The following is a 25,732-nucleotide window of genomic DNA, read 5'->3' as shown; positions in this document are numbered from 1 at the left end:
TCAAAAGACCAACATTTGTCACCCTTAATAAAAGTAACGGCTGATTTTATCAAAAGAGCTTACTGCGGGTCCACCACTGGGCTCATGATTTCGTTCAATCCGCACAACAATTCTACGGGGTGGACACTATCATCCTTGTCTTATAGATGAGGAAATCGAGTCTGAGTCATGAAACAACTTGCCCAAAGCCACACAGTTTGGAGGCTGTCCGACTCCAAAGTTGAAACCCATTGTGCTTTTTCTTAAGTTTTAAAAAACATTTGGAAATTTAAAAAATTCAGATATGTACAAAGAAAACAAATCACGAATGGAGATTCCCATTGACCAGAATTTTAATAGATGTTAACACCTTGGTATATTTTCTTTCAACTTTCCTTTCTTTCTCCAACCCGCTTTGTTGAGAACATTTGCCAGAGTGTGCCGAAGACCCTATCGACCATTTCTAAAGACAGGCCGAGTCGACTTTTGTGCCATGCAGCGACGCTGGGACCACCTTCCTGCCTCCCAAGATGGCGGCAGGTAGGTCTGGGTGTGTTGTGGGTGTTGTGGAAAAGCCAGACAGCAACAGCGGCACATGCCCCGGATCTGAGTGGAAAGGACTCACAGGGAAGGGGTGACTTACCTGTCCACTTCCTGTGCCCCCAGCAACTTGGCTGCCTAGGAAAGCAGAAATCTATTCTCTCTTCTTAACCCAGCCGGAGAGGTTGGTCCCAAGGCCAACTTCCAGGGAGGACACCCAGAGCCACCAGCCCCCTTTAGAGGGCCAGCCTGGCTCCTTCCCTTACTCAGTCCTAACCTTCCTAATTGTGTGTGCGCATGAGAGAGAGAGAGGCAGGCAGACAGACAGATGGACAGTGATAACTAACGCATCAATGAAACAGTCCCCTCCCTGACCCTCCTCACACCCTAGAAGGCAGCATGGCACCTCCACTGTGCCCACCTCGCACTTGGTACTCGCCTGGATCACAGTGTATATTTCTGTGCATTTGACCTGCTTACACGTCTCTTCCTGCCAGACTGTTAGTTTCTCAAGGGCAGAGACTATTTCTTATACATCTTTCACTCTGTAGTATTCGCCACGTGAAAGATATAAAGGCAGCCAAACACCGGCTGTAGGAGAATGGGGGGAAAAAAACAAAAAACACTTGGAATCAGACTGACCCGATTCTAATTCTAGCTCTGCTGCATCTCAGCTGTGTGACTTTGGGCAAGTGACTCTACCTCTCTGAGCTTCAATTTGCTCACTGGTAAAATGAGGACAATGCACAGTGAGCCTGATGAGTGACGATGCACATAAGGCTTCATATGTGTTACACAGCTTAGCACAGCTCATGGCAAAGATCAGGCACTGTTTCTAGACCACGGTGGGAGTTCTGAGACCTGGGTTTGGGTCTGAGCTTTGCGACAGTCCTAGAGGAAGTCACTTGACCTCTCTTAAGTCCAGTGCCCTCCTCTGTCAGAAGGGGGAGACACCCACTTCACTGAGTTGCTGAGCTCTTAAAATAAAAAGAATCCACGCTAAAGAACTGGGCACACAGTGGTTTTCAGAGGTCCACTGTTACCGTGTCTAGACAACCTGCTGCCTTTCCTTTTATACTTTGCAATCTCTCAGATACAACTGTGCAGAGGTGGACAGCATCCAGTGTTCAGGTCTACCCTGAGCCCGAAACAAATTCTAGAAACGGCCATTGGCAGTTCGGCCCAGCCCAGCGGGGCCTCCAATCCAGAGGAGCAAGACACCTAAAAACTCAGCTCTTCACACCAAAGGGTACGTGGTTCCACTTTCTCCTAGCAGAAAGTATCCAGGTCTTTCTATAAAGACAAATCACCCTGTCGTCCTTAGAGTTGTGAACAATGATAGAGACAGAGGAAAATTCACACTCCCAAATCAGGATGTTCTGTGATGTCTGTAATTAGAAAAATTGCTCAGAACAGGACAGAACCTTGGGAAGGCTGATGGGAAAGCAGTCCAGACTTCGCTGGAATTTTAAAGAGGGCCTGCAGGAAAGAAAGGAAGGGATGGGTGCTCCCGTCCCGAGAAGGACAAAGTGAGCTGCCAGGAGGGATGCTGGCCCAGGATGGAATGAAACCCTTTATCGCTTCAGTGAAGATTGCCGTGCTCGAGTGTAATTTGGAAAAGCCATCTCTGCCCAGCCCTGCCCATTTGGCAGATGTTCTCAGGTCTGTGAGAACATCTTCGAGAAGTTCTCCAGGCAGCTGTCCCCTTAAGCATGTGTGGAAACCCAGGCTCTTCCAGGCAGTGGGCATTTTCCGACCTTCATTGGATCTTACGCCAGCCTATGGACCCGAAGGGGGCAGGTAGCAGCTCCAGGACTGTCCTGACAACATAGGTGCCATCCGGCTTGGTCATGTAGACAGCCCAGTTGGTGCCAAACTGGAAAAGAAGCAAAGCCAGCGTGAGGGAGGCAGCGTGACGGAGGGGTCGGGACTGACCTGGATTTGAGTCTGGCTCTAGCTGTCTAACAGTCCTTCCTGTGCCTCAGTTTTCTCATCTGTAAAGTGGGGAGGACAATAATCACACCTGGGCCAGCGAGTCTGAGGACAGAGCCAATACAAGCATGCCAAGCATGCCCTTCGAGCAATCAGCACCGTGCTCAGGACTTTGTTAACGGTCTGTGATAAGCCTCACCCCCAGGGCCTGACCTCCTCCTGCTGGGACAAACAACTAAAACCCTGCTTCCTTCCAGCACTTCCTCCGCTCCTCCCAAGAATAAGCAGGTGCATGCCCGCCTCACCGCACACCAGATATTGCCCACTCATGATTTCACTCTCTGCCCTTTGAGGTACGTGCTATCATTACCCCCATTTTAGGTTTAAGAGGACAAAGCCAGCAAAGAAGAAATTTTAGCCCAGATCTGTCTTCTCATTTTTGTCTTCTACTCTCAGGAGCTAAAACGTGCCTGCTGTTTCATCTTGGGCAAATGACTCAACTCTCTGGGGCTCAGCGTCTTGATGTGTGAAACGACTTTAAGAACAGAAGAATGTACCAGGCAGGAAGACAGCTGTGATTGAGGCAGAGCCCAGAGCTGGAGTCAGCAAACTGGGGCTCTGCCCAGCCGTGTGTTGTGACAATTAGGATGGACGGAGGGCAGGCACCTGTACACGGAGCCTGGCCCATAGCAGGTGCTCAGTGAATGGAAGCCGTTCTTACTGACTCTGGTGCTTAGCAACCGCTCAGGTCTGCAGCCTGCCGGCCTTCCCGGCTTCTGTCGGAATCACTACATTATTACCAGGCACGATCAGTCTCTGGATTTTTTTTTTTTTAATTAATGCTTTAAGGAAGGAGATTTTTCTGCTTGGCAGGCTCTGCTTGAGGGTATGGATGAAATCTGAGTGGTGGTGAGTCTGAGCGCCAGGTCCCCGGCCCCCACGCTTCATCTCTTGTTCTTTGTGTTTCGGTTTCAGTTTTGCCTCTCCCTCCTTCAGCTTTTTCATTCACCTTCTCTCGTTTGCCAACATCTAATCTGTTTGGGGAAAACAGCAAAGAGCAATTGGCCCGAGCCAGGGCCTCGGGAGCCAGGGAGTTGGCACCCTGATGTGGTTTCCTCACATGGCCTTGGACGTGACAAGGTGCTAGACAGCCATTTCTGCCCCTCTAACGTGAGATGAGTCCATAGTGCGAATTCAATGCCTTTATGGCGGCATTTGCATCTGAATTGGGGACCAGCGATCTGCTAACTGTTTCTGGTTTGCAGGCCTGGCAGGAAGCAGAAAAACAACAGAGCTGCCTGCATGGTAGGCAGATGCTTTGAAACCCCAGGGCACAAAAGCAAACGAAAAGGAAATGACCCCTTCTCCCCCTGGGTGTAAACAACTCCAAAAGCAGAAGCCTCCAGGGAACCAGCCGCTCCAATTCTGCAAAACACCATTATATCTCCTCTATGGCCAGAGAGAATCTGTCTCGCTTAAAGACCCATCAAGGCAGGGAGGGGACGTGAGGAGCAGCCAGCCTGAACTGACCACGAATGCCAGCTCGCCACCATCTGGCTGCATGTCCTTCGGCAATTCATTGTACTTCTCTGGGAAGTGGGGGTAATGACCCCCCACCTCCCCGGTAGGCTGGGGTGGAGATGAAATGAGACGCTGTATTTACAAGGGCTGATGATGTCACATGGAAGTTCAAGGGCCTGTGGGATTCTCCAGGCTGGTGGCTTTAACCTTTGGGGGACTCTGGAGGACACAGACCTCTTTGAGAGTCTGTGAAAGCTACTGACACGCCCCTCCCTGAAATGGACAGATGCACAAAAAACTTCCACGGAGTCCAGATTAAGAACTCATCGAATCCTCTTTTAACCATTTTAAGGGTACAATTCAGCTCCCTTTCTTCTTGGAATACATGTACCCTCTGTACCATGGCCTATGAGGCCCTGTCGTGTCATTTCTCCCCCTTACTCACTGTGTTCTAGGCTCTTTGGCCCTCTTATGACTTAATCAAACTCACCAAGTGTATGGGGATTAAACATGCTGGTTCCTTTGCCTAGAAGTCTCCTCTAGACCTTTGTCGGCCTCGTTTTTTATTATTTTTATCTCTGCTGCAATGTCATCCTCGAAGACAGGCCCCTCCTGGCCATCTAAAGCAGTGGCTGGCAAACTATTTTTCTGTAAAGGGCCAGACAGGAAATATCTTAGGCTCTAAAATCCACAGGGCTTTGCTGTAACTGTTCAGCTCTGCTGTCGGGGGGCCAAAGCGGCTATAGACAAAATGTGAAGGAACAGGTGTGGCTGTGTGCCCATCAAACTTTATTTACAAAAGTACGGGGGCAGGGCTGCATTTGCCCTGGACCAATGTTTGTTGACCTCTGACTCCTTTTTCTGTACTCTTTTCTCCATAGCCCTCATCACTCCCAGAAACCCTGTTTATTTTGCCCCTTGTTTGTTGCCTGTCTCTTGTACTAGACTGTGAACTATGAGGACAAGGCCTGGCTTGTCTTTTCACTGCAGTCGCCCCAGCGTAGCTCAGGGCTCAGCACACAGTAGACACTCACTCCAGCCCCTGTTGTATGAAAGAATAATTTCCAGTGATTCGTGCAAATTTGGGCAGGCGTAGCTGTCAGCCAACAGGGCACACAGGACAGTAGCTATGTGTCCTGGCTGGCAGCCTGGCTTTGCTCCCACGGCCTGGGAAGGCAGGGATGCACCTAGTTTACCTTTTCCAGAAGGCAAGGTGCTTACCTCTCTCATGACTTGCCTGCAGGCTCCACAGGGTGAGATAAAGTCATCCTGCAGGTCACTGTGGAGACAGAGAACCGAACGTGGATCAGTCTCTCCTGAGGCATGAGGACAACTGCTGAGATTCAGGGCCCGAGTCCCTGCCCAGCTCCAGAGGAAGTCAAACCCCACCAGGCAGTTTCCAATTCACAGGCACATGGTGTCAGAGACGCTCAGAAGAACTACAGGGTGGCTTTCCACACTTCCAAGGGGCAAGTCACGGGCAGGCATGTTGTTTTCATCAGCGCGTTCGGGAAATGTTTAGTCAGCACTCACTGCCACCCACACTCCAGGGACACAAAGGTTAAGAGGACTATGTCTCTGGCCTTCAGGCGGTTTGCTCAACCCAGTGGCCAAGCAGACAACTAGATGAGTTATCATTTTAAACAAAATGCGCTTAGAACATAAGGTAAGAGGAGATAGTCCCTCACTGAGGAACAAAAGAGAATATTTTGTGGAGGAGGTGGCATTTGGTCCTGTCCTTGGAGGACACGTAGAGTTCCTAAGTCACCATTAGTGAGCAGCTACTGTGTGCCAAGATCTGCACCAGGCACTTGATATCCATTATTTCTTTGAATTCTCAGGGCAACCTGAGTGTCAGAATGACCATTTTATCTACAAGAAAACAGGTTCAGCAAAATGAAGTAACTAACAGAGGTGCTAGCCTGAAGTCCTGTGTTTTTCTGTGCCGCAGGCAAAGGAAATAGTATGTGCAAAGGTCCTGTGGCATGAAAAAATAAGACATGTGAGTCAGAAAAATCTGCATCTGAGAAGTCTAGAGAAGAGATGCTTAGAACCAAGGGTTTGCCTCTCACAGAATGGAGCAGGCCATCCTCTAGCTTCGAGCAGGATGAGGGGTGGTGCTTGAAGAAGGTGAATTTAACAGTAGGAACCGCCAAGCCTGCGGGAGCACCAGCAGTTACGTCCACTACCACCATCGTCCTTGCTCTTCTAGACCCATAGCTCTGTGAGATCTCTGCAAGAACACGGGACTTCAACTTTGGTTTTTGGTCAGCTCCTCCTTTTGGTAACCATGTGTGACTCTCACCAAGTCATTTGAACCCATCCAATGTACATTTCTTTACCTGTAAAATGTAGGGAATCACGTCACCTACTTTGCAGGAATGCTAGAAGACAAAATGAGATAAAGTGTGCAAAGGGCTCTGTACACTTTAGAGTGCTACACACGTATCACTATTGCCTATACTACTGAGTACTTACTTATTCCTTTGTACATATCAGCTCTGTTTTAATTTTAGTACCTCTTCATATACAGATTATATATAACTTACATATAATAACTGAAAATTAACTTATCATATATATGTTGACAATGATTATATTATTAATATGTGCCTGGAAGGTTCCACACATTCTGCAAAGCACTTAAATGCATTATCTCATTTACAAATATTTATTGGCGCATCATGCCAGGCACTGGTGGTGCTGGGGATATAGCAATGAGCAAAACAGACAAAACTCATTGCACTCAGGAATTTTTGCCTAGTGAGAGGAGCCAGATAATCAACCAACGAACCAACCAACGATGCGTCAAGTAGAGATAGACACAGATGGTATGAATTGGGTAAAACAGCTGAGGCGAGAGAGAGTGATGGTGTGTTATTTTATTGAATCTTCATAATTTCCTTTTATATGTGTGGTTCCAAAGAAGCGTTCTGCTCCACGGAAGTATGGGTCCTTTCTGAGCATGCTCCCAGCTTAGAACAAAAGCCCACGGGGACATGAGAGGGTGGGGACCTGTGCCCCAGGATGCACTGAGCCACATTAACCCTTATGATTACCAGGTGACAGGTGTTGCAGCCAGAGCCTTCCATAAGCTCTTTGGAGGCTGGATTCTGTGTTATTTTTTACTTTTCTCCACGCATGTTGACCATGCCAGGCAGGCACGGGAAAGGAGCAACAAAGACCAATCAGAGAATCTCTGGCTTCAGGGATCTTACTGTTTGGAAGGGGAGATAAAGTCTGCATGTTAATACTCCAACACAGGCAGGCTGTGGTTAAGACCTGGGAGAGGATGGGGGCACCTGGGTGGCTCAGTCGGTTAAGTGTCTGACTCTTGATTTCAGCTCAGGTCACGATCTCGGAGTCGTGGGACTGCGTTCGACGCTCAGTGGGTAGTCTGCTTCAGATTCTCTCCCTCTCCCTCTCCCCCTGCCTCACAGCCCCCCCAAATAAATAAATAAATAAGCTGTTACCCCACCCCCCAAAAAAAGACCATGGTAGAGGTGCTCTGAGTGAAATTCAACCTCCCTTCCAGGACCTGTAAGGCCCTGTACTAATCTGACCCAAGCCAAGCTCACCACTTCCTTTCTCAATCTTGTGATACGCATGGCCAACTGTCCAAAGGACAGTTCCCTGGACCAGGTGACCCGCATTAGGTTCTTCAAAGACATCGGGGGAACATACATTCTACTGGGGAAGTTGATTTGGCTTAGGCTTCAAAAGTCCCAAGAAATCGTTTCCAGGCAGCATAGCTCTTAGTTTGAGAGACAGCCTGATAACAGTACTGGCTTACCCTTAAATGGCACTTCTCTGTGCCGGGCACCGTGGTGAGGACCTCAGGGCATGAACTCATTTAATCCCCCAACAACCCCATAAGGTAGGGGCTATGCAGGTACTCTTATCATCTCACGTGATAGGTTGTGAAAGATGACATGACCTGCCCAAGGTCACAGAGCTAGTAAGTGGCAGGACAAGGATCTGAACCCAGGATCTGTGGACTCTGCCTTTGGTAGCTTGTATAAGTCACAAGGATAAGGTTCAAACAATAGTTTGAATTTGTTGCATACTCCATGCCAGGACGTGTATAGAAATCACTTCCTGCACCCTGACAACAGCCCAGGGGGTAGGTGTTACTCTTACCCGTGCTGCAGATAAAAAGCCAAGCTCAGATCCTCGGATTCAAAACCAGGTCTCATGAACCCAGGAGCCAGGGTTTTTAACCATTACCCAACATTGCCGCCAAGAGTAAGAATCAACAGCTTGGGAGAAGATGCTTCCCAGAACGTGTTGGGTGCCGCGGGACACGGACCTCTCCCGCCTTGTGCTGGGATCGACAGTTTCTGTGCTTTGTGCTGATTCTGCTCACAACGCGGGGACCGTCATCATCAGACGCGACAGGCTGGAAACCGATCGCCTTTGATGCCTACACTGGGGCCCCCCTGGGACAAGCTTAGCTCCCCGTTAGCACAACCCCATCCTGGGCTCCACACTCTGCATCCTGGAGATCTCAAAGGGGCCCTCTGAGACTGTTCACACCCATCAGTGTTAACAAGGGAGCTGGCACTTTCCACTAGTCCTGTAAACCCACGCTCCCAATTTAACAAGTCATTATTGCAACAATGGCTGCAGTGCTCGCTCAGGGACACGAGTGCAGGCTGGATCCCTGGAGCAGAGCAGCTGGGTGCTAGAAAAATGCAGGTTTTATGTAAATAAGGACATTTGCTAATCATCGCTAGCAATACCCAGTCCTTTTTAAAAGTAGATAATGACCAGAAGAAAAAAACCTTCATTTAGAACATTGTAAACAGAGCAAAGGTACCGTGCCATTATCCTTTTGTTGACTTTGGCCTCTTTTTCACCCAGAATATCATTATTTTCTTGGATCCGCTTTGTATTTGAGTTATTTCCCCCCTCCCCGCTTTTAAATAAAGTGTAATCCACATCCTGAGCTCTGCTCCTCCACACAAAATGTTCCCAGCTTGGCCTCATTTATTCCTCCCGAAGCCGAAGGGGAGCCAGGACAGACCTTGGTGACAGGGAGGGCTCTGGAAGCTGTCAGTGTCCCTTGGCTCCAGTTGCTCAGGAAAATAGCCTTCAGTAACCTGGTCCACCTCGGGGCCAGACTGAGCACAGTTTCGGATCTTATAAAGAAATGGGGATTTGTTGCTGTTACCCAGTCCCTGCAGGGCCTTGTGCTAGGTCCCTGCATTTCTGCTGCTTGCATTTCTGCCCGCAAGGTCCTGCAGCACCACCCCGAGGGAGAGGGAGCGCGCTCCTCATCCGTAACCCGGGCACCTGGAGGTCCTGAAAGAGCAATGCTTGGTCAACCGTGCAGTCGCACGCTGCGCAGATTAAACATTTCCGGCGGCATTTTCCCCACACCATTAATCTGCTAAGAAAACTCTCTCTCAGGGGCGCCTGGGTGTCTGCATTGGTTAAGCATCCTGGACTCTTGATTTCGGCTCAGTCATGATCTCAGGGTGGTGAGATCAAGCCCTGCATGGGGCTTCACACTCAGCAGGAAGTCTGCTTGAGATTCTCTCTCTCCCTCTTCTTCTGTCCCTCCCCCAACTTGCACTCTCTCTCTCTGTCTCATATAAATAAGTAAATAAAATCTTCAAAGAAAAAAAAAACAAAAGAGAACTCTCTCTCAGACAATGCAAAGGTACACACAAGAGCAATTCACCATCAAATCAGAAGCGTAACAGGAAAAAAAAAAAAAAAAAAAAAGGGGCGCCTGGGTGGCACAGCGGTTAAGCGTCTGCCTTCGGCTCAGGGCGTGATCCCGGCGTTATGGGATCGAGCCCCACATCAGGCTCCTCCACTATGAGCCTGCTTCTTCCTCTCCCACTCCCCCTGCTTGTGTTCCCTCTCTGCCTGGCTGTCTCTATCTCTGTCGAATAAATAAATAAAATCTTAAAAAAAAAAAAAAAAAAAAAAAAAAAAAAAAAAAAGAAGCATAACAGGGTCCAAGTTAGTAAAAGAGCCCACTCACGTGCTCAAATCCTGATGCCGCGGAGCTTGGGTCCAGGGCCAACAAGAACTCAGTGAGCGTCCTGCGAGGGTCCACATGTGGGAACTTGGATATTTATGTTGGGGTGTGGGGAGAGAGTTGATGAATGCTTTTGTTCAGCCAGGACCCGGGCTGGAACCTGATTAGTGTGAACTGTAACCCGGGTTTACCTGGCTGTCGCCCCACCAGCTTGTCTTTATAGCCTGCTTCTTGGCACTCAGAGGTGGGCGATGCCAAGTGTAGTAGTCACCTCTCACAGTGAGGGATCCCAGAGGCAGCTCAACAAGGGTGGGGAAGGGTGTTTGATTTCCTGGCACAGCACGGTGTCATGGAAGAAGCCCAGAGTGAGACTCCAGAGATCTGGGTTGGTTCCAGCTTTGCCACGAATTCCCAGGAAAGTTGCTCAGCCTCTCTGGGCCTCAGTTTCCTCATCTGTAAAATGGGGTAGTGGCCGGGGGGTCTATACCAGGTGATTTTTAGGTCCCCCCGGCTTTAGGTTTCTACACCTCCTTTCTGTTGTGTCTTGTAGGCATCCTGTTGTAGTTTGTGCTATTAGAACGAAAACCACACCTGCCCTTGAGTTAGAGGTGCCTTGGTTGTTTACCTGCTCTGTGGGCTCAGGGAGGGCAGAGTCCATTTCTGATTTGTCTCTTTATCCTCAGCACTCAGCCAAGCCCGCCAGTGCCCGGCACATAGGAAGTACAGAATAAATGTGTTAGATGAACAGACGGATGATGACGCACGTGGTGAGCGTTGGCTGAACAGGTGGACGAACACAACCGCGGCCTCCCTTTCCCACCCCTCACCTGGAGATGGCAATTGCCCTGAACTCTCGGTGTCCTTCTGAGATGGCCTTCTGGATTGCCGTCCGCTCCGCACAGACGCCCAGTGGGTAGCAGATGTTTTCTATGTTGCACCCTGAGAAGAGAGGAGAACCCAGTGGCATTTCCAGCAGAACCACTTCCCGTGGCAGGTGTTGAGGAAGAGGCTTGCCCCATTCCAGCGCAGGGAGGACCCTGTTACTCAGAGAGGGCAATCTGACAAGAAGCAGTGGGAGACTCCGTGACCCCCTGCTGCCACGCCCCTTCCCAGAACTCCCCCACCCTCATCGTTCACCCAATGCCTCCATCCTGAAGCACAGTGGGAGCAGGGGCAGCAGAGCAGAACAGCTGAACCCAGCCCATCTCCTCCGCAAAGGTCAAGGCCGAGGGACATGCTGAGGCTTAAGAGGATGAGTAGAGCCTCCCACCTCTGCCCCGCCCCAGCCCTGGATCTAAGAGACAGAAGGCTCAACGATTGGGCCTGGGCAAAATTTTTGGTGGTGTTTACCAGCTATCAGAGTTCAACTGAACTCTATGTGAGTCGTGTTGCAAAACAAACTGTCAAAACCAACAAACGCACGAACAAGTAACTCCCAAGCTTTGCAAAAGGTGTCTGTGATTGCGCAAGCTTTCAGGCAACCGCAGCCCTCCCCTGGGAGGCAGGCTGCTCTGGTGGCACAGCCCACAGCCAGGGAGTCCTCCCCAGTGTCCCTCTCAGGAGCATGTCCCTGGGGGACAATGGGTGCTAAAGCCTGTTCCCAGGACACAAAACACTGGCATAGCCAGATTGGCTGACTAACAAACTCCTCATTTTCAGGGAAGTAATCGTCCCAGAAGGTGGGCTTCCCCCTGACTGCCAGGCTGTGGTCTGCGTCACTCTTCATAGCTTGCCTTTCTTTCTCTGTGAGGCAGAGATATCAATTGTTCCTGAGGATTTCTTTTCTCCTTCTTTTTTTAAAAAAGGATTTTATTTATAGAGAGAGAGCGAGTGCGCACATGGACGAACAAGTGGAGGGAGGGGCAGAGGCAGAAGGAGAAGCAGACTCCCCGATGAGCAGGGGGCCCTGATGTGGGGCTCGATCTCAGGACCCCGAGATTATGACCTGAGCATGGCAGGACCCCGAGATCATGACCCGAAGGCATGACCCTTAACCAACTGAGGCACCCAGGCACCCCCTCCTTATTGCTTTAAGTACTACAAGTGAGCCCTATTCCAATATGGCTGCTCACATGGCCGCTGGGCTAGAGACCATATTTCCTAGATTGCCCTGCAGCATAGGACAGCCATGTGACTAAGTTTTGGTCAGCGGGATGTGGCTCAAAGTGAGGTGGGAAACTTCTGGGTCACAATTTTGGTAGAGATGAATTGCCCTTTGCTCCCTTTTTTTTATGCTCTACAAGCTGGTTTGAGGTGGGACAGCTCTGGCCATGTCGTTTATGGTCATAGGGATGGAGAAGCAACAAGAGAGAAGGCACTTGGGACCCTGGTTCAACTCATGCATCAGAGTCAAGTCACCTATTTGCCCTGGCATAACTCCCTCCTCTGAATTGTTATGTGAGAATAAAAGAGAATTCTGTCACATTGGAGTCACTGTCTTTTGGGATTTTTGTTATAGCAGCTTAACCTAGACCTAATGAATAGAGAAATTGGTACTGAGAGTGAAATGCAGCTTTGACAAAAAAAAAAACATCTAAAATACACAGCCTTGGCTTAACAGTTAGGCAACGTGAATGGGAAAATACAGACATGGCCCCGTGGAAAGCTGATGGCCCTTGTTACTTTGTGGCAGATGATTTGGTAAAGGCCCATCCTTTAACCTGGGAAGCAGACGGTGCTACCTACCATTAGGATTCTCTACCTGGCAATGGGAATCAGCCTCGAGGCAAAGATCTGATGAAGGGTGACATCTTCTCACTCAGTCTATTGTGTGGGGGCCTCGAAATGATGCAGCAGGGATGGGCCAGGCAGGGAAGCCAGTTACTAAAAAATGGGAGTTGGCAGGCTTAGGAACTATGCCCAGAAAGGATCTTTGAGTATGGTTACTCCTGTATGGAAGTGACTGGAAGCAAATACACCAGAAGATTTCCAAGTTTTTCACAGAATTGGCTAGCCAGAAAAGCCAAAAATCTGGTCTGTAAAATCCTATGATCATTTAATCCCAAAAGAAACCCCTGGGTCCCCAAAACCCCACCATGAGGACTGAGCTGAGAGAGCTGTGTGCCCCCAAGGAAGGGGATTCTCCCCAAAATCCACTTCAGATGTATGGCTGAGGTTAGGATAGTCAAGGAGGAAGCTTCCAGAGGACAAAGCCTGGGGCCCCCATGGAGAGTGGACAGGCGGTGACCCCCAGAGGAGAAAGGGAAGACTGAGTGTGTATTAGGGCAGGGAGTCTTCACACTTCTTGCCCAGCAGCATTGATAACTGCACGGACTAGTGGCTACTGTGTGTTCCCTGTTCTTCCCTTTTCCTGTCAGAAGATTTGATGGTGGTTATTCTTTCCTACTCTTTCCTGCTCCTACTCCACACTGAATATTGTGGGAGTGAGTGGAAACTGGGGTGTGGGTGATTACTTTTCAGATTCTGGGCCACTAGAACAGCAGGACCACATCTGCACCTCAGGAAGGGGATGGAACAGCCCCAAGATCCCACTCCCAGAGCTGGATGCAGTGACTGGGTGGGACTTTGGGTTGCCTCCCTTGGGAGGGTGGTAAGTGGGTCCTACGTGTGGAAAGGAGGTACGCAGATATTTAAAGACCACAGGTGGTCCTGTGGCAAAGACTAACTGTTCCCAGGGTTCACTGTCCCAACCGAAGCCACTGGAGTTGAGCAGGGCACATGACTACCCAGGCAAGAGAGCACATTTCCCAACCTCCCTGGAAGCTTCCTGTAGGCTTGCAGTTTTAACCAATAAGATACGAGCGGAAATGATGGGTGCAACTTCCAGATGACATTTTTACAGGGCCATTGCTTGCTCCTGACTTCATCTTTCCCTTTCCCAGGGGTGGAACATGGATGTGATGACGCGTGCCAGTTTTGAACACGTGGATGTGGACACCACTCTAGGGACGGCAGGACATCAAGAAGGAAGGAATCTGATCTCCTGAACAGCTTTGTGGAACACAGCAGCGCACAACAGTTCATATGCCCAGAAGTCCACCCCACCCCTGGTCTGTTAGATGAGAGAAGCAAGCAGCCATCTTGTTCAAGTCACTATGTTTCTATTTGTCTCATCACCTGAGACTGTTTCTTACCTATGGCACTCTCTTTTTCTACGTGATTATGCAGGATTTGGTTCTTCCTGCAGTCAAATTTGGAAATTGGTCATTATTTCCTCATATATTTTCCCCATAGAATTTTCTGTCACTGCATTATTTACATGGACGTATTAGGAGGGGTTCGGTTAATCATTTGATCCGTTAATCATCATCATGGTTCTCAAAATCACAAGCATTCATGTTCAGCAGATGGAGAAGAATCCCCCCCGCCAACGTAGTTCAAATGGGAGCTGCCATCTTGTCTCACATGACCTTTTTACTGGTCTAAGGATGAGTGCCTAACCCACACTGGGCCAATCAGAGTTGAGCACCTAACCCCCTGGGCCAATCAGAGCCAGGCATCTTACCCACAGTGAGCCAGTCAGAGTTCTCTATGCAGGAACTTCAGCTCCTCTAGGAGACTGAGAGTGTGGGCTTGGCTCCCACTGCTGGCCGGGTTTCCACTCATTATGGAGGAGACCGTTAGGGGAAATGGACACTCCCAAGAACGGATGGGAGATGAGATGGGAGAAGGCCAGAAAACAGTTGGCCCTGGTGCAGTTGCCCCTGAGGCCCAGCTACACGCCGTCTCTTCCCACAGTTTTAGGAGCCAATACACCCTCCTTTTGTCTAAAATAGTTTGCATGCATATCCACCCTCTACGACCACACAGAAGTCAGTTAGTACGGTTGGGATATGGCACAAGGAGTGACCAAGGAGTTGCAGCCCTGAAAGTAATGGTTGACATTTACTGAACGCCAAATGTTTTTTGGTTTTTTTTTTAAGATTTTATTTATTTATTTGACAGAGAGAGACAGCCAGGAGAGAGGGAACACAAGCAGGGGGAGTGGGAGAGGAAGAAGCAGGCTCCTAGCAGAGGAGCCTGAGGTGGGGCTCGATCCTAGAACACCAGGATCACGTCCTGAGCCGAAGCCAGACGCTTAACGACTGCGCCACCCAGGCGCCCCTGAACGCCAAATGTTTTTGACTTTGGCCAAGCGTTTGTTCGCATTCACATGTGAGTCACTAAAGCCGGATAACTGACCCTCTCCCGAGGTCAACGGAAGTGAAATGAATGAATGAATGAATGAATGAATGAATGAATGAATACGGTTCTCTTGCTCCCCACCTAGTCTCCCCAGCCAAGTTCCTGGTGCCCGCCTGAAATGACTTCCTCTAAACATGTCCTTGCCTGCCCTGCCCACCTTTGCTGACTTTGGCCTGGCTGCATTTGACTTCTGCCTCTCCCAAAGTAAAATCCTTGCTAGCCTTATTCCCCCACTTCGATCCTGGTCTGGCAACCACCCCAGCCCTGCCTCATCCCTGACTCAGGGGCACTCCCCCTGTTAAACGTGAGTCACATAAATCTTGGGTTTTGCAGAAGGCTCCTCCCTCAGGACGATTGCCTGTATCTGCATTTGAAGTTCGGAATGCCCTCATAGACAGAAATCTTCCTTAACTGTGTCTAAAAATTTCAAAGGGCCAGTTAAGGGAGAGAGACTGTTTTAGAAGACAGCCCACTGCTCAAACGGGGCTTTGCAAAAAGAGCCCTGAGGTTCCGTTCTGCCCGGGGACCCTTTCCTCTACAGGCTGTGAGAATTTGGGAAAGAGACTAAAACCTCCCTGAGGCTCAGTCTTGTCATTTAAAAGTGAAAGCCATAGCGCCTCTCTCAGAGGACTCTGGTGAGAATGAGTCGAGATCACGCAGGTAGAGCAATGAGCACACAGCCCAGCACAGAGCTAGGGCCCAGCAGTGACCAGCTGCTGTTACCAATTGCATGAAAGTCAAGGTTTGGGTGGTGGAAGTAAAATAAAACAAAATCAGAGAGAGAGACTCTTAACTCTAGGGAACCAACGGAGGGTGGCTGGAGGGGTGGGGGTAAGTGGGGGATGGGCATGAAGGAGGGCACCTGATGGAATGAGCACTGGGTGTTCTACGGAACTGATGAATCGCTACACTCTACCTCTGAACCTAATAATACACTCTATGTTAATTAAATTTAAATAAAATAAAAAAATAATAAAAGCAAGGTTTGGGTGGTGCCAGGCCTGTGTGCCCGAGCACCTGCTCCTTCCACACAAGGTGTGACAGTGGTTCTGACTCTGCCCTTCAGACACTCTGAAATCCTTTCCAGGACTACAAGGCCTCACCTAATCTGGTCCCCACCTGCCTACCTTTTGGACTCCATCTCCTTTGGCTCTTCAGACCCACTGGCCTTCCCAGTGCCCTCCAAGGACGCCAAGCACTCTCCTGCCATATGCCCTTTGCACTGGCTGTTCCCACTGCCTGCAGCTCTCTTCCCCCGTGTGCATAGGGTTCACCCTACTCCTGCCTCCGCTCAGATGTTCCCTCCTCAGAGAAGCCTGCCACAGTCACCCTCGCTCAAATTGTTGCCTCCGCCCATGCCCGCAGCCTCCAATCCTCTCAATCCATTTATCCTGCTTCAATTCACATCACCTTGCTTCACACTTTCCCGAAGATACGTCTTTATTGTCTCATTCCCCCATCACAGGGTAACTTCCTGAGGACAGAGCCTCGGTGCTGCAGGATGCCCGGGGCCGGGACACTGAGGCCAGCCAGGCTCTCAGTTACTTTTTATCCAATGAGTGGAATTTCCCGCTTTGGTGCTAGATCTCTGAGATACAAAGGAATAACTTCGTTGAGGGCCTCTAGCAAATTCAAGTGGAATTTCCCAGTCTTATTAAAAAGAGGGGGAAAAAAGAAGAAGAAGAGAGCCCTAAGCCATGTACTGTGATCCTGAAAGGCCAATTTTGTTTTGCTTCCCTCAGCTCAGAAAACAAGGCCGTCATCCATCCAGGCAAACCAATGCTGTTCCCCGTGTTGCCTTTGCTTGCTCTGAAACACAAGCGCGCGCGCGCGCGCACACACACACACACACACACACACACACACACACACCACGCTGGCATGGTGCCAAGTTAGGGATCCGGAATTGCAGGATATTACTAACAGCTTTCTTTTATTCTTGTTTTTCATTGTTTTTCTTTTATCTGCCTGCTACTTCATTTGTATTATGTCATTGACCCTTTTAACAACTCTGTAAGGCAGAGCCTATCACGACCCCATTTCTGAGAAGGTAACAGCTGAGGCTGCTGGCAGGGAGCCTGGATACACATCCTGACCTGTCAGGTACAAAGGACTGTCCTTTTTCTCTATGGCATTTCAATAAGCACATGTTTTAGAGGGGGGTTGGTGCATAGGGCAGGGCGAGCACTGGAGGTTACCAAGCCATCGGCAAGGAAGGAAGTTTACAGGGAGGTGATGTGGGCCTTGCCGCCCAGAGAAAAGAGCGATGCTGGAAAGCACCGTGCCTACTCTGTCCCGAGGGATCTCAGTAGTTAGAGTGGCCCTTCTCACACTCACCCCTGGGCATCAACATCTCCTGGACAGCTTCTTAGAAGGGATTTCTGAGCCCTACTCCTCGAGTTTCTACCTCCGTAGGCCTGGGTCAGACCCCAAGAACTCGCATTTCTTGCAAGTTCCCAGGAGGTGCCAAGGCCACAGGTCTGGGACCATATTTGAGAATCACTGAACCAAAGAAATGTCATGGGCATGTGCTTGAAGAAATACTACGCTCTTTCCACGTTCTTCCGTCCCCCCCCACTGCCCACACAACACACCGTGACACGCAGGAATTATATTCTAACTCTACTACAGAGTCCAGGGGCGTTAGTGAAGCTCATCTTTGTAAGGAGCTGCTTCTGAGTGACAGTGGAGAGGACCGGCAGATGAGCCTGGGGTGGGAGGACAGGGTGTGGTGGGTGTAAGGAAGGCTGTAAGGACAGGAAGCCAGCTAGAGATGCCTGCTTTGACTCACCTGGAGTTGCTCTGGGGAGGGGGGGTGTGGGTTGGAGAGCCGTCCTGGAGGAGAAGGGAGACCCTGGGAAGGAATCGGGAAGGAATCAGGAGGCCAGGGGCTGGTCTGAGGGAAGACGATGAAGGATCAGATTTCAAGGTTAAAGCCAAGCAAGTGGGATTCAGCAATTAACCAGGCCGCCTTTTAAGTCTTTTTAGAAATGTGGTTTGTTCCTCCCAGAATTCATCAGAGCTGATCCAGTAAAGTGGCTTTCCCCCTAAATGGCGAAGGAGCATAGAGAGTGCTGAAGTCCCTCTAGGGAGAGGGGGTGAGGGAGACAGGCCACCGTCCCGAGGACAAACTTGCCCATCCCTTGCCAGTGAAGAGTGGTCTCCATGACTCTCCCCCACCACCTCCGACCTGGCATTGCACAAACACTGGCTGCCCTGGGCCACCCCACTGCCCCTGCCAACCCCCCCTGCTGCCCCATCTCTTCTGAGTCCCCACCTCCCTCCCCACCTGTAGCTCTGCCTTCCCTGGTGGGCCCCTCCTCTGCCCATGCTCTCCAGCAGCAATCACAGAAGATAATTGTGGTGATGAGTCACCATCCTGGCGGCCCGTCCTCGAGGGGCACAGGACCCTGGCCAGGGTCAAGGGGAAGTGATCATTATTACAAGTCCGTGACCACAAGCCTGTCAGACTTGCTTTGGAACTGAATGGGGCACCAGCTGCCCCGGAGGAGGGGAACTCCACAGAGGCTGGTCTTTGGTGCAGCTGGAGAAAGTCACAGAACAGGGCAGACCTGTCTCATATGAAACTATAAACTCGCAGTGTCTCAATTCAGCTGTGCCTTCTGTGCCTCCTCATCATCTCAAATTCACCCCATGATGCCCTGTCAGGTTCGCACTGACTGTTCTAGGTCCCCTCCTCTCCAAGCCCTGCCTTACTACGCTCTGCCCTCCCTTCCCATCTGCAGGAGATCCAGGGGTTCTGGGAAATGCCCTCCCTTCGTCCCTCTCTCCCAGCACTCTCTCTGCCCCCTTCGGCACGTGCACCCTGCGGCAAGGGGCAGCAGCAGGAGGATGGCCTCAGTTACCTCATTTGTAGAGTGTGTGTTTGGCTTTTGCTTTGGCACCTCCATACTCCTTCTTAGCAGACCCCCACCCCCCACCCCACCCTGGGAACAATGTATGTGTGAGTCAGCTGGACCAATCACACTACTCTATCATGACAACAGTGATTGGCTCACGGATGTGCATGTGATTGGAGATGGACCAATCAGAGCCCTTCCCTGGAATTTTTCCATCTTTAGCTAGTGGAGAAGAGTTCTTGCCTCTCTGCTTTTGAGGCTGTAAGAATGTGAACCAGAGGCTGCCTGCACTCATGTTCCCTGATGCCTGGAGAAAGCCCACCTACAGGGTAAGAGAAAGAAAACAAGCACACAGAAGGACGAAGAAGGGCATCGTGACATCTGAGTTCCTGGATCCAACTGTCCCTGAGTTAAGATCTATCCTTGCCCATTGTGGGTCTGATTGGTTTCTGTCATTTACAACTGAAGTGCTCTGACTACTGCATGTGACACGTGGGGGCCATGTGCTTACAAGAGATCTTCTATATCAAGTGCTTAGCAAATGATCAATCACTAAGCAGATGGTCAATCCCCTGTAGCTGTTTGTTGGTCCCTGCCCACCATGTCCTCAGCACCACCCAGCTCCACCTTCAGCTCCCCACCTTGGCCAGCACCTCATCATTCCCCTGGTCTACCTGGCTGAAGATCTAGAACCATATTCCTTTCCTTCATTCCAGTACTGCTCACCCCAAGCCCGGTCTACTCGTCCCATACAGTTTCTCTCATGCCTTTCCTTCCTCTTTGTCCCACCTGCCACTGTCCTAGTCCGGGTCACTCATTCATGCATTCAACAAACTTTAACTGAGGACATATTCCAGCCTGGGCAATGTGCTGGCCTTGTGGGCAGGTCAGCAAACAAGACAGACATCACCCCCCTGACACTCTTTCCTCTGTCTTGGCTCTCCCTGAGTACCTGTCAGACCAATTGCCCTTGAATTCGATTTTCATGTTACTCTTTTTCTTCTTTTTTTTTTTTTTAAAGATTTTATTTATTTATTTGAGAGAGAAAGAGACAGAGAGGGAGACAGAGATAGCAAGAGAGAGCACAAGTGGGGAGAAGAGGGAGAAGCAGGGTCCCCGCTGAGCAGGGAGCCTGATGCCCAATGCGGGGCTTGGGGCATGCAGGGCTTGGGGCAGGACCCTGGGGTCATGATCTGAGCTGAAGGCAGACGCTTAACTGACTGAGCCAGCCAGGCACCCCCATGTTACTCTTCTTCTTAATAACGTTCCTGGTTCCCTATCTTCCCAACTCATCAAATCTCCGTCAATGCTTGGCCTTCACAAGTCCTCCACAATCTGCCTCCAAATAGTAATAATATAAAAATGCCATTAGTAGTAGAAGAAGCTGCCACCATTTGTGGCATCCTTCCTGTGGGCAGAAACTGTGCTAATCACTTTATAGGCATGAGCTCTCGACCTGAGGATTCCACAGCTGATCAGCACAGGCACCAACCATCCGGGAGGACCCTGGTGCCATGTCAGGCTAGGCAAACTAGCTCTGTCCACGGCCATCCGGAAAGGTGGGTGCAGGATCCTCAGTTTACAAATGCATAAGACATATCAGGGTGAAGTGTAATGCCCAGGATCACACAGCTGATAAAACAGCAACACCACGATTCACACCCAGGAGCCTCTAAGTTCAGAGCCTTCACCCCATCCCAGAGGGCCTCCCTAAATCCCCACTGCACAACCAGGTTCTTCCCTGCAATTTAGATAGGCCACACTCCTGCTCACCTCATTTATTCACTCCTACGGTCATTGGTTGAGGCTTCCCTTTCGAACCATGACCTGTGTAAGAGGAGGGACCTCCATGGAGGGCAGAGACTATGTCATTTGTGCTCATTGCGATATCCCTGGTACTTGGCACTTTACCTAGGATGTCATGGTGCTCAGCAAATATTTGTTGAATGAATGAATTCAGGCAAGGAGGCGTTGGAAAAAGCCAATGGCTGATTCAACGTTCAAGCCTCAGGAGCCGGGGCGTTGTTTGTGGTGGTGGTTAATGTTTAATAGTCATCTGAACCACCAGGCCAGGCCTGAATTCCCACAAGACACACAGAGTCTTGATTCCCCACAGAGTAGACAACTTGAGTCAGGGGAAATCTGGGTTCGAATCCCAGCTCTGGATCTTGGGCATTTAGCTGTGAGCCTGTTTCCTTCCCTGTGATATAAAACTGCCTTGAGGGGTTATAAGGTTTAATGGATAACATTCTTCACTATCCTTTCACACACTAGCACTCACTCAAGGTTACTTCTCCCGCTCAAAGAGGTTTAAGACCCAGGTGACTCATGAAATGGGACAGAACCTCCAAGACAAGAGGTAACATGAACAGCAAGGAGAACTCAGGAGGGGCACCTTACAAGGGGAGGTGGGGGCCCCCAGCCAGACTCACAGCTGAGCACAGAGGGGGCGAGCGGCTCACAACTGGCCTCAGGCTATTGGAGGTCATGGATTAGATGTCCACATGTGAACCTCTGTCCCTTTAAATAGCTGCCATTGCCAAGTAGAGGTGGATTCTGGGTGGCAGGGCTGGGTGTCCCCATCTGTCCCCCTGTGCCAATTCTCATCTGCCCTCTGAGTGGTGGGGAGGGGCATGGCTTCCCAGCCACTTCCTCACCAAGTTCTCCGCTGTTTTGAATGAGAATGCCTCTTAGCTGAGCAAAAACAAGTCTGAACTTTTGTTCAAGGGAGCTTTTCTAGAAAACCAACAAACCAAAGAACAGGAGCTTAGGAAGAGATTAGTGCTGACTCCAGTTCCCACCGCCTCTTCCCACCCGCCCCAGGCCAGCACTCACTGCTGGTCACCCAAACTTCTCCAGGCTTCCTTCCTCCACGATCCTCTGCAAGGACGGAACTCCACTAACAAGTCACCGGCCGTTGGCCGTGGGTTCCTCAATTTCTTTCCTTGCCCAGTAGGTGATGGGAAGAAAGCAGGGTTTGGGGGAGCCTAGCCCTGGGTTCCACCGACAGCGCCCCGTGTGACCTTGAGCGAGCCTTGTCACCTCTCTGGGCCTCAGTTTCTTTATTGAAAACCGGGCCTGACGCGGAGGTGAGTGGGTGAGAGGTGAGGGCTTGCTAACGAAAGTGGAAGCCTTCTTCGGGGGCCACGCGGAGGGGGCTCAGAAAAGTACCAACCGTGTCCCTCCCAGCTTTGAGTTATGGCCTCCCCTTCCAACGTCCCTCCCCGTCCCACCCCTGGCTTCCCGGTCCTATAAGAACTGGAAAAGTCGCCGCATCCGGGCAGCACCCGCATCCCCACGGTCCGGAACAGCAGGCAGGGCAGGGGAGAGGGGTGCCAGCGTTACAGGGGTGGCCCACCGTGAGCGGCCAGAGCCGCCCTCCGCTCTGTCGCCTCCCGCCGGGGCTGCGGCCGAGGGGACCGGGGCGCCCTTACCGGAGAAGATCCTCCCGTCCCGAGTGAGGATCGCGGCCCCCACGGGGAAGTGACTGTAGGGGCAGTAGGCGGACTTCTTGGCCTCCCGACAGGAGAGCAGCAGCCGCTGGACGAGCTCGGGCTCCAGGGCGCTGGCGGGACGCTCGTGGGCCATGTCGGTCCCCCGGGGCGGCGGAGGCGCAGAAGCCAGCTCGCCGCTGGTCGCGACCCCAGCTGGGCCCGCGCCACGTTCGCTCCTCCCCCGGGGCGTGTCCCTGAGGGGTGGGGGGAGGGACGCTGGGCGGGGCCGGGAGCCGGGCTTCCCGCCCCCACCCCCGTCCCCCGCCCCTCCCCCCAGGCTGGGGTCGGAGGGTGCGCTGTGGGGCAAGTGTGGAAGGATGCGACTGTGCCCACCTGCGCTCACCCTCCCCCCTGGGGACCACTCTCGCTGCTGATACACAGAGGGGCGAGTGGTCAGGGCGTGGATGCGCCTGTGTAAGGGGCGACTGTGGACACCGGCTCCTGGGAAGAGGCTGCTGGGGGCGGAGGCCAGTGTGAGGTCTGGGGCGTCCAAGCTCCAAGGGCTGAAATGCCCCTCAGTTTGTTGAATGGCTCTCTCTCCTTCACTGGGGGATGTGATGAGGCTGAAAGAGCAGAGCTGGGGCAGCCACTCTGGCTTCCTGAGGCAGGGAGTGTGAGACAAAGTAGTAAGACCAAGTTGCTTCTTTATTTTCACTCATTCTCCTTCAGACTCCTGCCTTAACCCAAAATTTAAATGTATCTCAGCTGGAGGGAACCTCTGAGGTGGTCTACTCAGGCTTCCTCATTTTTTTTGTTGTTGTTGTTGGAAAAATAAACAGTGGGTTGGTAGCCAAAGAAATGGGTTTGCATACTGGCACCACCACTTTCCACATGTACACGCACTGGTCGGTTCTTTGACCTCTCTGAGCCAGTTTCCTCCTCGCTGTGGTGAAGATAGTGATCATCTCTGTTCCCCCTCCTTGGATTATAGAAGAACTTGAAATTAGGAGTTTAGTAGACCCAGTTCTTCCATTTATTAGCCGTGTGACCTTAGGAAATTAATAACCACCTGTCTCTGCAGCCTCAGTTCTCATCTGTAAACTGGGTGCACTAACAGTATCTTGCAGAGTTGTCAGGAGGATCAGATGAGATAATGTGTGTACACTGAGCATGGTTAGATGATCCTGTGACATCACGACAGGAGCACTGTCTGTGAGTGACTTGGCCAAGATCACATAGGAAAGGCAGAACACCGGATAGTGTCCAGAGGCGTCCAAACGTCCGCAGACCCCCAGCAAGTGGGAGTGCATCAGCAGCTTCTCTGAGGGCTTGGATGGAGGGTGGGGCAGGGAAGGGGGGGAAGGTGGAAGAAGGGGGGGGGAAATGAGGCAGCATGTCCATATCCTGCGTGCTGACATCTCCGGCAAAACAGATGCAGCCCAGCATCTTTGCGTCCTTTAGCCTAGAGTTCTCACCACGTAGAGATACAGGCAAACGCCCAGCTGGGCAAAGTCTGCCTCATTTTCCTCTCCCCTCCCCTCCACTCCTCCCCTCACACGTTCCCCCCACTCCCTTTCTATACACATCCAGCCCTCAGAGACGCAGCTGACTCTTTCCTGCCTGCTGGTGCCATTTTCTTCTGGTTCTGCACCCTTGGCATGGAGAGCAGTTTCCTGGATCTGCAGCAGGACTGGCAGAGACACCAGCCCTAATGTTCCCCCAGCTCCTTGATCTCTGCCCTACCCAGCTACTCCGAAGGGCCCCTCTCCTAAGGTTCCAGGAAAGAAAACAAAGGATGTCTGGGGACCATGTGTACCCACTCCACACGGAAATAATTCTAAAGCTTTTGGGAGCCAAGTATAATTGCAAAGGGAAAAGTGATATAGGCCCTGCTGGCCTATCAGGCCTGTCAGAGACCTCCCCAGGCAGTGCTGTTTCTGTCCCCTGCCCTGTCTTGACTCACATTAGCTAAGCCCAGCCCTACCTGGGACTGGGCTGGACTCCTGAGCACTTCAATGACCTCTGGGCAAATTATGGCCTTGGCCCCTTCAAAGCTCTTTGCCTGCCCTTGGTCACAAATGGGGACAGCTGAACGGGGCATGGGACCAGCAGTAGTTCTAAAAGTCCTGACAGAAGGGGCTTGGAGGGCGCCTGGGTGGCTCAGTTGTTAAGTGTCGGCCTTCGGCTTGGGTCATGGTCCCGGGGTCCTGGGATCCAGCCCTGCATCGGGCTCCCTGCTCTGCTGGGAGCCTGCTTCTTCCTCTCCCACTCCCCCTGCTTGTGTTCCCTCTCTCACTGGCTGTCTCTCTCTCTGCCAAATAAATACAATAAAATTTAAAAAAAGGGGGGGGGCTTGGAGTGGCCATCTGGAAGGAGAGAGTGGTCCTGGAAACATGTACAGAGCTAACTTTTAGAACAATAATATTAACATTTTCTAAAATGCTTTAGTCTCCACTCTACATAAAATTAAGAAAAGTCAATTGCCCAGCTCAAAGAATAGGACTACCTAAGGAATATCTAAGAAAGGCATTTCGAGTTGCATGGAGATTGTCAGAGCGCAAAGCCCTTCCCCCCCACCCCCAGGCCTTTCCTCTGTGAGGAGGACCACCCAGAGTCTCCGTGTTAGAGCTCAGATAACATTAACTCACGTCTTCATTCAATAAACGATTACTCATAATCAATCACAGCTAGCTCCTATTAAGCTCTTTCCATGCGCCCGGCCCTGTGCTACACACATGATTTGAATGAGTTCATGTTATCCTTACCATGAAGTAGATGCAGCCGAGATTACTGCCCATGTTTTACGGATGAGTAGGGACAGGCGGGGTGAGGCAGGGAAGGGTAGGTAGGGGGCTACAAGACCAGGCTCACCAAAAATCCCGGAAATGCTAAGGCCAAAGAAACCAGAGATAAGGGGAACAAACCAGATCACCCTGCCCTGGGCATTAGAGGTGGGGTCTTTTTATGGCAGTCACACTGTGACCACAAAGAATGACCAGACCCCAAAGAAGAAGTAAGCCATTAAAGACGTTATCACCAGTCCTTACTCAAACCAAGATGTCACAGGACTGTTAAGGCCACAGGCTCCCTGGTCAGTTCTAAATAAAAGACTGTTGGTGGAGGCCCAGGTTGGCGACCCAGTTGGGACCCCTCTCACTTCTGAGAGCTTTTTCTGTACCCTTGCTTCATAAAATTCTATGGCGGGCACCTGGGTGCCTCAGTTGGTTAAGCATCTGCCTTCAGCTCAGGTCATGATCCCAGGGTCCTGGGATCGAGTCCTGCATTGGGCTCCCTGCTCAGTGGGGAGCCTGCTTCTCCCTCTCCCTCTG

At 51.0% G+C, this 25,732-nt stretch overlaps 1 protein-coding gene and 1 long non-coding RNA gene across 4 annotated transcripts; both read right to left on the bottom strand.

Annotated features, from left to right (window-relative positions):
- Window positions 1–314: 314 nt before the first annotated feature.
- CDA (cytidine deaminase) lies at window positions 315–22,652 on the bottom strand. Of its 3 annotated transcripts, none has more exons than XM_026517165.4 (4): window positions 22,404–22,652; window positions 10,792–10,903; window positions 5,194–5,251; window positions 315–2,395 (listed from the first exon to the last, which is right to left on the bottom strand). In XM_026517165.4, exons 1-4 carry the CDS (start codon window positions 22,555–22,557, stop codon window positions 2,279–2,281), a joined length of 441 nt encoding a protein of 146 aa, XP_026372950.1. In that variant the 5' UTR covers window positions 22,558–22,652; the 3' UTR covers window positions 315–2,278. The 3 variants fall into 3 exon arrangements, with proteins under 3 accessions (XP_026372950.1, XP_057161084.1, XP_026372948.1); XM_026517163.4 differs by lacking the exon at window positions 315–2,395 and adding an exon at window positions 4,463–4,620 and having other exon boundaries at window positions 22,404–22,636; XM_057305101.1 differs by lacking the exon at window positions 315–2,395 and having other exon boundaries at window positions 2,402–5,251.
- Window positions 6,877–10,785, bottom strand: LOC130542264 (uncharacterized). The gene is made up of 2 exons (XR_008956708.1): window positions 9,968–10,785; window positions 6,877–9,276 (listed from the first exon to the last, which is right to left on the bottom strand). It is a non-coding gene; the product is annotated as an uncharacterized LOC130542264 (long non-coding RNA).
- Window positions 22,653–25,732: the final 3,080 nt, after the last annotated feature.

The sequence above is a fragment of the Ursus arctos genome, unplaced genomic scaffold, assembly GCF_023065955.2.
Source record: "Ursus arctos isolate Adak ecotype North America unplaced genomic scaffold, UrsArc2.0 scaffold_32, whole genome shotgun sequence".
In the NCBI taxonomy this organism is placed as follows: domain Eukaryota; kingdom Metazoa; phylum Chordata; class Mammalia; order Carnivora; family Ursidae; genus Ursus; species Ursus arctos.
This window is presented reverse-complemented; position numbering and strand designations above follow the sequence as displayed.